The 14,352-nt window shown below is 37.2% G+C and overlaps 1 protein-coding gene across 2 annotated transcripts in view; it reads right to left on the bottom strand.

Annotated features, from left to right (window-relative positions):
- Positions 1-1,121: 1,121 nt before the first annotated feature.
- Positions 1,122-14,352, bottom strand: part of SNX7 (sorting nexin 7) — a 29,330-nt gene continuing 16,099 nt past the window's right edge. Inside the window, exons 8-9 of one of the 2 annotated variants that reach the window (XM_030226264.2) lie at positions 9,339-9,491; positions 1,122-1,515 (exon numbers count right to left, since the gene is read on the bottom strand). In XM_030226264.2, the coding sequence (XP_030082124.1) occupies positions 1,435-1,515; positions 9,339-9,491 (234 nt within the window). In that variant the 3' untranslated portion in view covers positions 1,122-1,434. The remainder of the gene's footprint in view (positions 1,516-9,338; positions 9,492-14,352) is intronic. The other variant, XM_050977495.1, reaches the window with a different exon arrangement.

The raw sequence follows: 14,352 nt of genomic DNA, 5'->3' as shown, positions 1-14,352 counted from the left end.
GCACAGCCCTTCAGCACTGCCCTGCCCTCTGAGCACAGCCTCGCCTCTGCACGGGGAGCTGTCCACATTGGGAGAGATTGATGCCCCTGGCAGGATTTCAGGAGCACCTTAACTGACACTTCATAGATGAAAAAAAGAGAGCTGAGCTTTCACTGCTACTTCATGGGGGCAGCATGAGAGAACTTTTCCTAGCATTGCTGAAAAGGTCATGCCGGTATTCCAGGTCTTATTTTTTAAGATCAAAGCCACAAAATCCTTGCCCAGCTTAGACAGGTCCACAGCCACCCAAGAGCAGCAGCCACGTGCTCTGGAATTATCCCCTGCAGCCATGAGAACACTGACCAGAGCAAGCTCACAAAATGCCACCACAAAAGGTGCAGGTGATGGCTGAAGGCCTGCTCTTCTGCAAGGCCAGAGAGCTGGTTAGGCTCTCTGATTCCTGGACCTCATTCTTTCCACATAAAGCCTGTGGCTTTCTCAGGCCTTAACCACCAGAGAGAACTGCAGAAACTACAGCTGCAGACTGGAGGACCTACTGGGTGGACGAATGCAGTGACGGGACTTTATTGCATATTGCGTGCGTGAATCAGCTGATCATTTTAATGCAAACCTCTTATTTTCTTAACCCCTCCTCTTCCACACTGATTATCTAAAGAGGAAAGAAGGTGAGGATTACAGGAGTGTCGGCCATGGGAGCAGGTTTCACCCTGCAATCTCCAAATGGAAGTTCTTGTGTTGGCAGGATCAGTGCTGTGACTAATGGTATCACTGTACAGTCTGTTTCATGAACTCACTTTTTTCTTTATCCTATAAAAAATGTCAAATTGAAGATGTCTAATAAACATCTAAATAATACAAACTGAAAACTAAATTATCAACACTTTAAAGCAGCAATAATCTCACAGAACATGTTTGGCATCTTTATGTCCTACGCTGCCATTGGGCAACTAGAAAGATCTATTAAAATAATACTAAAGTACTAGTCCTTGAGGACTACATGACATAATTCTGTAAGTACAAGAAATTACTCAAGAAAGAGAATCTAAGAAGCATGCTAAAATACCAAAATACCAAAATAATTCTAAAAAAGACAAGGATACAGACTGATGACAAACTTTCCTTATTCAACTTTTTATTAAAATTGAGCTGTTTTTACATATTTAAAATACTTTATATCAAAATTACACAATATTTATGAAAAAAATTGTATGCAAATGCATAAAAATATGTAAAATCAGAGCTAAGCAATATAAAGCAATATATAGCATGTTTTAAAATGTATTTCAGGACTAGAATACCTGAGTGCACAATAAGCTGGTTTCCTGCATTTCACTGATTTTAACAGTTAAATTTAATAATGAATCTGATCTCATATAAAGCACTTTGGTTGGGAGAAACTGCATGGAAAAGGCAGAGATCAAGCAGAAATATTACTCAAGGCCTGTCTTCAGAATCTTCATCCACATGAAGATCCACTGTTTGAGATGCTAGGAAGGACTCCCACGTAGCAAGGCACTTAAAAAAACCAAACACATAGATATGAGTACAGCAGAGAGATTTCTGTGAACTGTTAGCCAAGGAGAAAAAGAATAAAAAAACCATAGCAGAATACACACACATTGTCACAAGCTGCTTTTGTAGGACCATGGTAAAAGCAAAATACGGTTTCCTAGGCAGCTCAGTATATGCAAAATGTTAGCTAATATGCTGAGTGAGCTGTAAAGGTCAATTTTACATAATGACAGGCACACACTGTGAGCACTGTAATTGTATGTTGTAGCATGGAAGATGCTAACATTAATTATGCTCTTCTTTAATCTCTTCCTTTAGTTACAGGCAAAGTTCTCTTCCAAATAGAAAGCACATTGTCAGGCACCGTTCCCTTGTAATCTCTGTGGATTCCTAATGTATACCCAATTTTCCTTCCAAGTTAAATGAAACCATTTTTTTTTCTAAATAAGGAGAGAATTCATTTTTCCCCAGAGTAATGGGAAAGAAATAGAACCAGAAAGGCAGAGGCTGGTAGTAGGGAAATTGTTATCCTTACAAATGGTGTTTCTTGCCTTATGGAAAAATGTATTTACAATTGTAAAAACTATTTTTTTTAATCTGAAGCATCAGTTCTGCAGGCAGTAAAATGAAAAAATCAGAAAACCAACAAAACCCCCCAATTACTTTGGTTCAATTTAGCTTAAATGAGTGTTGGCAGCTTGGCAAGCCATTCTAAATCATAAATTATTGTTGAGAGCCATGTCACAAGGTAACCTGCAGTGAGTTGATGCTTGTTACCCAAAGCACCAGGTTTCTACTATTTTAAGTCTGTCAGTAGAACAGGACAGGCAAATTGCTGCAGTAATTTCCTTGTTCGGATGCTATTGAAAAAAAGCCCTTGAAATGGAAATGTTCTTACAAAATTTTGACTTATACATTCATACCTATTGTTCTTGACAATGCAGCTGATTTACTACTTCCTCTACACAGTTTTTTTTCCATGAAGAATCTTTATTATGCACCATAAATAAGTCTTCTGAAATTTCCCAGGAAACATATATTAAAACCTGGACAGCACACTCAATTTACCTGAACTTTGAATTAAATCAGTCCCCTGAAAACAGTGTTATTTCCTAACTGAAATCTTTTGCCATCAACTATTCAAGCCACAGCAACCTGCTAAGCCCAGTGCATTGAAACACCTTGTAGCCATCTGTCATTGCTTAGGAGACATGAAAATGACCCTGCTTGAACTTGCAGCCACCTAACTCCATTAGACATTTCTTGTGAATGATTTCCAAACTCTGCCATGAAATATGGAGATTTAATCATACTACACTGAAGAGCTAGGTCCTGGTATAACTGCATGTCTGTGTGTAAGCAGATGAGTGGGAGGATCTGATAATGTTAAATATAAGCTCAAAGAGAAAAACAAAGAATACACACAGGATGACTGGAGCTGGGGGAATCCATGATACAAGGATACAGAACCAGGGGAACCCATAAAATTAAGGGTGACAAAAAGTAACAAGAAAAAGAAAAAAACAAGCAGTAGCTTTGTCTCTAAAGACATAAGAAAGTAGAACAAGTGGGTCTGCAAGAAAATGAGAGCAGTTAAAACAGCCAACTGATCTAAAAGATTACAAAGAAAAAGCCTGGCTTCTTTTTGCACAGGTTTTTGGCTATTATCAGGCACGAGATCATTCCTGTTGTTCACATTTTGTCCCCTAGACTATGGATACCATGAATTTACTGCCCCAGTCTTTCTCTTCAGATCTTGCTGACAAAAGCCCCAAGTAACTTCTGCTGCTCTTGCACACAACATTATGCTACTGTTCAGAGTGTATCTAAGGTCTGAATTACTGTGAAAAGACAGGACTGACAGGGTAAGATTCATGTGGAAATCTGCTTTTTTCATTGACTTTTTGGAGAAATATTATTTTGAAATGGTACCCCAGGGAGAAACAGTGAAGATACTGCCAGCCTGAACAGTGAACTACAAGTGTTGAAAACTGATTTCTGATTTAAAAGGTCTTTTTTGACCTTTTGTATAAAGCCTTAAAGTCTGATCATTAGATTCTCCCCTACTTCATGTGATGCTGTGGCAGCTCAATCTATCTGAGAGGTTTGAGCTGGAATGTGACCTCTTGGTTTTGAAATGTCAGTGAGGCAGCTGCTACCCATGTGTCTTCACTGTGGCACTCAAACTCTTCAATTTCTGTTTGTTAGAGCCCAGCCTGGATCACCATCCTAGAAAGCTGCAAGGCACAGCTGTTTTTCTAAGCTTTTTCTAGGTGGTACAAAAAAACATCACTTTTTCTTGTAGAGTTTTTCATTGGCAATGACAGGTTTTTTTTCTGAACCACAGTTTAATTAAATTACCACATAAATCCAAGTTATGTTATTCTGTAATTTCAGTAATGTGAATTAAAATACATGTATCAGCATTGTCTGCAATGTAAAAATGGCTTTGTGTTATCTTTCCAACACTGAGCCAAGCTGCACATGTTAAAATGCAATCACCATACATTGCTTAACCAGATAGATATGATCTACTGAAGTCTGTCCAGACAAAGATGCAAAGCATTTTTTCCACACAAGTTATTCAGCTTATAATTTATCCCTGTTTATATAACGAAAACACATTTTTCAAAATGTAGGAGCAATGGTGGCTCATTTCACTGTCAGACATCACAGTGCTCCTACAGCTGACAAATTTTATAATTAACCACACCAAAACAAAACTAGGTCCTTGTGCCTTAGGCTCAAGCTTTTCACATTGTGCAGCACATTATGAACTGCATAAACGACATTTTGTTAGTGATGTATACTTCAACATTATTACCAAATGATTTTACTCCATTCTCCTGGGAGGTTGAAAATGGAGATCAAAATAGAGGATCAGCCAGTTTTCACAAAGGAGACAGGAAGGAAAAAAACCCCAGGAAATCCAAACTGAGGAAATTAAATGTGTTTGCACAGGATTGAAATTCATAATCCAGTTACTCGTGAAAGCCCAATAGAAAACATAAAAAAGCCTAAATAGACAAAATGAAATAGCAAGAACTTAAATAAGGCTACTTTACCTAAAATATTCTGATTTCTACTGGAGGACACATATCTACTCTGCAACATCATTCTTAGAAAAAGCAGCCAAAAGTTTTTCATGTAGTACAATAGCATATTTAATGAAAAAGGAGCTATAACAATAGAACATGTAGTAAGGATGCTAGCAGAAGAAGTGTGTCATATGCCATGAGTGTTTCTGTTCCAGTTCCCAGTTATCCGTGGCTGATACCTTAAAAACAGACCTTATGATGGATTTTTTGGAGCAGAATCTGAAAATGAAGTCTTGTTTGTGTCTGAGAGAGACAGAAAGTATTTTCTTGATTTCTGTGTGCAGGGGAACAAAAACTAGACCACACAGAAACAGTAATTCTCACTCCAAAAAACATTTCCTGAAATTATTTTTAAAAAATTTTAAAGGTTAAAGTGAATGAAGGTTTAAAGATGGATCTGCCTTTGAAACAACATGCACAGGAAAAAATGGGCTCAGATGGGGGAGCTTTTGAAAATCTCATGAAGTTTGGTAGCTGAACTCCCAGGCGTGGCTAAGGTAGGATGTGATCAATGCACAGGAGCAGCCAACTTTCTGCTACATGACCAAATGGCTGCTTAAATGCATCACTACAGAGGCTCTAGGGCAAATAACAAATCTCATCTATTTTTCTACAGCTTTTACAAGACTGAGAGGTACATAAGGGCTTTGGAGTTAGAGGGAAGTTGCTGTAATGGGGAACAAGTATTGCTTTGCCCTAATGAATCTTTTGGATCAATTTATGCCTGTACAACAATGTAGGCCACAGAAATATACTAAATTGTGCTTGAAACACTTAAGAAAATCAGGAAATTATTTCTATTTTTGAAAAAATAGCAGGGTGTGCCAATACCAACAAGACTCTGACTATATCAAAGGTAACTGATTTTCTAATTAAGATGCAAGGGTTTAACAGGATTCATTTCACATGAGATAAACAAAACCAAAAGCTATGCTTAAAAAAAAGGTTCATACATGCTCAAGAAAAAACAGATTCTTTCAATGCCAAAACTAACTATTGTCCCATTTTAGCAAAAAACACCAATCTGTTTGCATTTCCTTGAGTACCCAACAAGCAGTGGAAATACAGACTCTGGTATATTTTCTGGATTTGCAATGTATAATTAGTCTTTGGGTTGGGCTATAAAACCGAGCCACTTATTCTGGTAGTTTTTCTGAAAAGAATAAGTTACCAAAATTCATTGTCTGTATATGTACTAACTATACTAAACACATGAGAAAAAGTGAAAAATTTAGCATATGTTTAATTGCTTCTATTCTTTGAAGCCAGAGTTCAACAATGCCTGGTTTGGTTCTGCTAGTCTGCAGCAAAGACACTTCAAACCTGCCAGCTAAGAAACACTGCCAGCACCACCATTAATTCTGTATCCTGCTTTGGATTTAGTGGTGCTGCATCTTTAGAATATCTATTTCTAAATTAATGCAAATATTCATGGTGACACTCAGTTTCTCAGATGAAAGCTCCACCCTGTGGACAGTTTGTGATTCCAGCTGTTTGGCGGATCCCTCTTCTGGACTAAGCTGTCAGACAATGGTGTCATGCCTAAGGCCCAATGAAAAGGAGTAAAATAAATAGTACGGTGTTAACACCGATGCTGAATCAATGCTATTTACTTCAGAAATAGGAGTAAATTGATGAACTTTTAAAAACTAAAACCTTTTCATTTTGTTTCAGAAAGTCCTCCTTATTCTAGCAATGCGTTTACTGTCATTGTAAGTACAATATTATTTTGGATTTAAGACTTTGTGGAATACAGAGAGACTTAAGGATGCATTCAACTCTCTTCCACAGGAAAGGAAGTACAGAACTGTATGAACCACTGAGAGCAGCGACAGGAATACCAAATGATTGGTCAGTCATGGTAATTCTTAGCTCCTAAATTATTTTAAATATATTATAACAAAGCTTGCACATTATCACTTTAAAAGCTTTCATTTTCACAGGCCTGCACAGGAGCACCCTGTAAATCTGCCACACTGAGCTTTCAGTCACGTCGTTGTTACCACAGCATGGAGAGACACAAAACAGCTGTAGAAACAAAGGAACACTTCTTATCCAAGTTTAATAAATGCAGATAGCCAGTGAACTGGAAGACTACAACAATAACTTTTAAATTGTAAATCTGGAGAAACATAATTACAGGTAACACTTTAGAGTAACATTTATTTTATGTGAACATTAATTCAGCTTAAGGAAGAGATATTCTTTTTTGCTAGCTAAGTGATGCTTGACAAGTTGACAACACAATCCTTAGGCAACTACAATTAAGGTAAAATCCAAACAAACATAAGGTCATATTCTTTCCCATTGTGACAAAGATGAAATGACATTTTGGAAATTCTAGTGTATTTTGACATGCTGCTGGGCTGTTTTTGACCACAATGGCTTGGGTTTATACAGTTTCGAAGGGCTGCATTCTCTACTGCAGCAGCCATCAGAAAATACAAGATTGCCTTTCTCTCAGTACTTTGTGGTTCCCAAAATATAAGGGCTGCAGAGAATGACTGTGAACAGAATGACTCGTCCTTCGGTTGTGTGCCTGGGAAATACAGTTAGCAAGGGGAATAATGAGAAGCACAGTGAAATGCTGCTATAGAGAAGAGAATGGGACACTGCTCATGGAGAGGCACAAATAGTTTAACTGAGGGGTGGAGGAAGTTTGGGAAAGGATGAGAAGCAGGTAGTCACTAAGTTAGAAAGCAGGAGATGATTCCTCATAGGAGCTGGACAGAAGAACTGGGTGACTGAATCACATTCATAACATCCATTATGCCTGGGAAAATGCACAGATCATACTTTGGGGAAGAGAAAAGGCAGGAAATAACATGAGGGATGTTACAGCAAGAAAAGGCTTAGTAAGCATCAAATGGTGCATCAAAAGTCTGAATGAGTAACTTCAGACATGTGAAAGAATGCTAATAACTGAACAAGCAAAAAGCACTGTAACAGACACTGTGTTTGTGCATGAGTTTAACGAGTCAGACTCAAACTATTACATTTAAGGTTGGACTCTCTTTCCTACTGAAAGCATAAAAATAATATTCTGCTTCTCAGGTTCTTGACATTCCCTTCCTGAAGTTTTACTCCCAAACAGCAGGAGCAGATGCCAGAGCTTTTTTTCCTGCTGCTTTCTGGAGTACACACTTGTAGTTCGAGATACACAGGCCTCTGACATTAATCAGTAATCACTTCTCTAATAATTAACCATCACCATTAACCACGGGTCTTAAATAAACAATTTTTAGAGGAAAACTCCCAACCAAAATATTAAATTTATCAAGTTCTTTTGAATATCATGATTAGATAATGATTTTCTGATAAAACAGAAAGAAATTGGTAAGCTCTTACTTTGCAAACAAGGAGTGATAGAGTTAGTACAATGTTACTTATTATTGCAACTGCTGTACAAAGATAAGGTGCTTTTTCTAAAATGTAGGTCTACAAAGATGTAACAGCAAAAACATTTAATGAAGATTTCATTATTCAAGAAAAGCACCAACAAAAGATTGTGCCTCAGTATGAACCAAGTTGTCTGGTATTTCAGAGGCTATTTAAGAAGAACCTCTGGCAATTACAGAGACAGCTGAATAATTTTCTACAGTTTGTGGCTTAAGAACAGTAATTTCATGTACAATATGTGCTTTGGTGCTCAGGATTAGATTAAACTTCTAATTCAGTAAAAAAAACATTTCTAGACGGGAACCAAATAATTATTTTTATATTTTAGCTAATCATTCACAAAGAAATTATTCTAATATATGCAGCATTGTTTTAACATACATATTGCTGCTATAGAAGTCAGAGACCATCAATAAATGAAGACAATGTTAGAGGAAGCCAAAAGCTTGCTGCCTGATTTGTGAAAATATTTTGATCTTAATATGTAACAACAGATTGTCAATGTCCATGCATCTCACAGACTGCATGTTAATTAATTAGACTTGATGATCAAGAGCTCTGTCTTTTCAATTATGTTTTAACAAAATGATCTGTAAAATCAGAGCACTGCCATTGGCTAATGTGCAAACCATAAAAGGCTCAGACTACAGGACTGAAGTTACAGATACCAAATATATCTGTGAAAATGACTAATTTATGATTAATAGATGGCTCAGTGCATTCCATTTTTTCCCAAAAGTAAGGAGAAATTATTTTTAAAACTTCAAGACATCTGGGATATTTTCAAAATGCGCATTTCAATCAACATTGTGATCCCCATGAGGAAACTTCACAGAATGCTTAATGTATTTTGTTATATGTTTTCAAATTCTTCTTTCTAGCATATATTCTTGGAAATTCTTACCAAGAATATAACCTGAGGCATTTGAGCTGAAAATAAAAATCTGATGGAATCACATTTAAAGGTTTTTCTCATACAGGTCTGAATGTTCCAGAGGGCTTCTTCCAAGTTCTCACAGCAAAATGTTTCCAAACTGAAACATAGCAGCTGACATTGAACCAAAAATCATGTTCCAAGTTGTTTTGGTTAGTAAAACAAGAGTGCCCTCTGTCGATGATGAACTCAGGATCAACGACTTGGGAACAATAAAACATATTCTGATTGAAATCTGTCAAATCAAAGATAACTGCCCCACTATTCCCACAGAAACTGATGCCAAAGTTATCAAATGTTTGAACTGAAATGGAAAAATTCCTCTTTACAGAGAACCCATGGACTTCTTCACTGAAATAATGAAAAAATAACATTTTTGTGAGAAAGAGTTTTACCTCTTCATAATAACGGAGATTATTCTCAGCCACGTTCATAAATGTTGATCTCATATCCCACTGCATGTTCTGCTTCCACCTGTCCCAATCCGCTTTCAGAGCATTATTGGCACGTTCAACTTTGTCTTCAAGTTTCCCAATCTCTTCTGAGAACTAAATATTAATTTTAAACATTAAAAAAATATTAGGAAAATCACCATTTCCAAAATTATTTAAATTAATTGAGTTCATACTGGAGATGAAGAGAACTGCCGAATCAAGGTTGGTATTTAACCCCAGGGATAAATTTAAAATTAATTCTTAATTAATAACTCACTACAATTTCTGAAATATTAATAACAGAAAATATAGACCAGAATGAAAGTGTTCCTGGAAATATATTTTTTCACTGAGAAAGTTACAGACTCTGGCACCTCTTCACTAGCACTTGACATCAAAAAGAAATATATAGAGGGCTTTACTGAAGCAGAATCAATTGTACAAATTAGATTTGGCGAGAAAAACTGAGAAAATCCTGTCAGAATCTTTGATAACAGGAGAAAACAGAATGGGGAGAAGACAGCAGAAATCAAAATCACAAACTTTCTGATTTCTTGCCTGTCACATTACCATCTTTTCTTGTGGAACTGTGTATGACCATATGAGGGAAAAAGAAATACAGAAGCAGAGAAAAAAATTAAATGAAAAGACTTCTACAGAGAAGAAAGTCTTTCCCAGCAATCCAGGACCCAAAACTTTGAGGGCTACTCTACAGACATTACTTGCTTCTAATTACTGTAAATTCACAAGCTGACTTGCCAGCTAATGGGAATAAGTGGACAGCAGGCCTGTCTTTAATGAGTTTTTCTGGTCTTAGTAATTCGGTTTCCTATTGTCATTTTCTCATCAGCTGTGTCTGTTCTGGCTGGCACCAGGTCACAGAACGAGGCAGATCTCCTGTGGCTACAGTGCCAAATCCCCTGCTGGGACTGCAGAGCCACTGTCTGCAGCAGGAGGGAAGGCAGGCAAAAACACCACCAAAATAAGGAACACCAACCAGGAAAACTTATTTCTGTGAATTGCTTCTATTGCAACTCAGGCTCCATACATTTCTTCTTTGTCCTTACATTCTGCCATAAAGCAAAGAGTTTCCTCCTTTTACCACACCTGTGTAAAGTTGGATAGCTACTACTGCTTTCTGCAGAGCTGGTGTTTTCATCAATAAGTTCAGGATTCCAGGACTAACTTCCAGGATTTTAAAGGAATGCTTATGCTCCTGGTAGAACAGAAACCTCAGAACTCATAGCAAGACATGGAAAGTCTGGGTGCACAACCTCCAGCTTGGACCATGCAGGGGAGAACAGTGATCGAGTGCAACAGCAGTGATGCTGCCATCAAACACAAACTGAATCATCAAACTGCCTGAAAGAGTCAAAGAACCTGGATCCCATTCAGCTCTTAAAGAAGCCAAGAACTCCTTAGCTAGTAAAACTGAAAATTTCATCTGAATCGATGTTATCCACAGTCAGTAACAAACATTTTTAGTTAGATTTGATTTCCACACTGATTTTCTTTGACACACTTCTAGGTTAATGACATACTGGTTATTAATGAGAAACAAAATGAAAAAAAGAATTATTTCTACTTTACTGAAAAGCCCAAGTTCAGTTATCTGGCCAAACCACTAATCAAGTTACAGACAAGGATAATTTCAACTATTAACACTGCATTCAAAATGAAAAGGCTAATCCAAAGCTTAAATGTGGAGGGATTACCTTTAAAGGAATTACAGACAACTGGATTTGGTATTTTGACCATGTTCCATGCTAACTGCCTTTCCTTCAAATACCAAAAAATGAATGCACACAGAATACGGAAAATGATGACATTTTAAAGATGATTTAGAGTAGGAAAGGCAGCTGAATCCATTCTCTGCTTTTGCAAAAAAGAAGTTCCTACGTAGTCTACACACATAAAGAATTTTTCTGACTTATAAGTCCTGGCTGCAGCAGCTTTTCTTTACCTCGGTCTTTCCAACTTTAAAACTTTAAGTTATTTTACAGTTTGTTTTTGTCTAGCCTTTTCTAGGAACTACAAATTTCTTCCATACTGTAGTCAGAACATGATATGGACAGGCAGATTCTGTTATATAATTCTGCCTGGATATGCAGTTTAAACATCCCACTCTAAAGCCTTAAAGAAACCCCATGTTGTATTAAGGCAGGGGTTGGACTTACAATCTAAAGGCAGTATTTTGCCACGTGTCATCATGTCAAGTAGACACATTCAAGGTCTACTTTTTCAAAACTGAAAAAATCCATCAATGCAACTCTCTTTAGCTGCCATGACAGCATAAATTGAAGAAGAATGGCTTGGACTTAACAAAAACATCTAGTTTTTATTAAGTCCAAGCCAGAACACACCTAGTGTGTTCCTCATTTACAAGGTGAAAATTGTTACAATTGATCCTGCAAATTAAACAGGATTCTGAATCCATTTTCTTTCATGGATCTCACTGAGGCAACCAGTGTGAGAAATAAATTTCCCACCAGTGATGGCCAGCACAGCACTCATCAGACATGGGACCAGAGCTCAGGAAGGTGGGAGCTAGGCACTGCTAGGGCAGATGCTGCCAGACATGGACTGTGTGACTGTAGCCACAGAGACATGGCCAAGTAGCCAAATTACATGGTGACACAGTATTTTACACCATCTCACTATGCAAAATAGCACGAATTTCTACCTGCTATGTGAATTAATCCTACAGCTTGGTGATACTAACCCCTTTTTAGCCTGGAGTTAAAACACAAAATATATTCAGAATGTAATAGATTCAGCATTTCATCTCTTTACTACTCAGTTTCAAGCCTGAATACTAGAATCCTTAAGTTAGCATTTAAATGCTTATCTTCCTCTGTCAGAGCACATTAATACCAACCTTTTTTCAGAATTATTATCAGCCCTAGCGGCAAGACTAAAACTGTTAAAAATGCCCAAACCATGGAGGGATACACTAGTATTGCTGTGTAACCTTCAGGATGGAGTGAGGGAATCATGGAGCAGCATATGCCACAATTTTTCCAGACACAGCTCTGGAGGTAAGAAATGTCTAGATTAGCAGGAGGGTACCAAAGTCAGGCCCAATCTCTCTGTCAGAGCCTGCATCCAAAATCACAGTCTTCAAACCATCCATATCCTGAATAACTGCCTCTTTGTGGACCAAATTTTGGTGCAGAAACCAAGGTTTTGGCTTTTGTAGCAGCACCAGAAGCAGCTTTCTAACACAGCTCAAGAAAACATTTTTTTCCCAGCTGATTAGCCTAATGTCCCGTAAGGTTTAATTTGCAATTTCAGCCTATTTCATCTGCACTGACCTTAGGGATGTTTTACATTCTTCTGCTGTACAACCTTGTGTTTGTTAAATCATTTAATGTTTGCCACGACCCATGCTAAATATCTCACAGCCTTTTATCAGTTCTAATGACAGTCTGAAACTCCTTATCTGTGGTGGAAATGTACTTCAAATGAGATTAGGGTTCATGCCACTCATTGTCAGCAAAATTTCTGGCTACTAGATTGCACTGACAAGTTCAATCTGACATCTATGAGATCATTAGAAGCTACAGGAGTTCTGCTTAGGAATAGATATGAGCAAATACACACAAACTTGGTGTCTGAGACCTGTTCCAACAACATACCTGTGTTATGACCACCTTTACTAAGAAATAAGTCTGGTTAGAAGTGTTAGAAAAATACTTCAACACATAATAAAAATAAAAACATAGTGAAAAAATGACCAAGAAAATAGTTAAGTCACTCGAATGGTTAAAAATAGCAGTACACCATTCTCTGTTGCCAAACTATCCTTACTAGAAAAAGGCTTCAGCTTCTAATTAAGAAAAGGTCTTCAGGATACAGCTGCCACTCAATTAGAGAACACAGGATTTTATTATCAGATTAGACTAACAGACATCTGTTTTACTGCTCTTCTGAGACTGCAAGAAGAACCAGACTCTCAAAAACAGGATTCTCTGAAACTAGTAAGAAATAGAGGGGTTGGAAAGATAAAGCAAAGATCTGAACACCTGGGGAATCAGTGTCCAAAGCCTTTACCAAACTGTAAATGCAGATATGGAAACATATACAAGTGAAAAAAAATAAGTTTGGGCAAACTGATTTCAAAATCCTACTGGAAGCAAGTACAAACATCTCATGATAGAGTAAACCATTGTCAGGATCAAATCAAAATGGTATGATCAGTACTATGCTAAAATAAAAATATCCCTTTTTTATTTGTAACAGTTCAGGAAAAGGGAGTGCATGCACCATGTCTGAGAGCTCCATCAGATTATAAGAGGAAATGCATCCTGAAAAGATAGCACATCCTGCCAGGCTATGGTGTCTCTTCTGCAGTAAACAACAATGAGTCTGGCTGCTAAACAAGCTGTATAGAGCTGAATTCACCTCTGAATTCAGAGGCTGGGAGTTGGGTAGCCACCTGCCATGGCTACCCAACTCCTAGCCTAGGGGGCTTCTCCAACTCACCATCCTCTGTGCATTTTATAAGAGCTTCAGGCTTTAAATTAAGAAAAAAGGACAGGAGAAACAGCAAATAAAGTAGAAAAAGAGAAAAACAAATTACAGAATACAAAATTTCGGCTTCAGGAAAAAAACTCCAAAACCAGAGATATTTACCTAATGTCCCACTCCAGTACACAGAGGCAAATTGTTATATAATATACCATAGCCATTGTAGATATCAGAGTTCCACAATATATTCTTATTTATTCATCTCAGTGCCAAAATACCATCTAATTAACATATGCATTTCAAGTGCCAAAAACTATCTAAACAGCTCATCTTTACATGGAAACTAATTACAACAAGCCAAAAAAAAAGTATCTAAAATGTTAGATTTTCTCCTTTGATGTACTAAAATGGTATTAGTAATTTTTACATGTTATTTACACTGTATAACACTTGGTGTTAATACTGTGCTAAAAGGACATTATTTAGACTGGAGAGTTTAACAATC

The sequence above is a fragment of the Serinus canaria genome, chromosome 8, assembly GCF_022539315.1.
Source record: "Serinus canaria isolate serCan28SL12 chromosome 8, serCan2020, whole genome shotgun sequence".
Lineage (NCBI taxonomy): Eukaryota > Metazoa > Chordata > Aves > Passeriformes > Fringillidae > Serinus > Serinus canaria.
The sequence above is the reverse complement of the archived record's forward strand: the minus strand, read 5'-3'. Positions and strand labels throughout refer to the sequence as shown.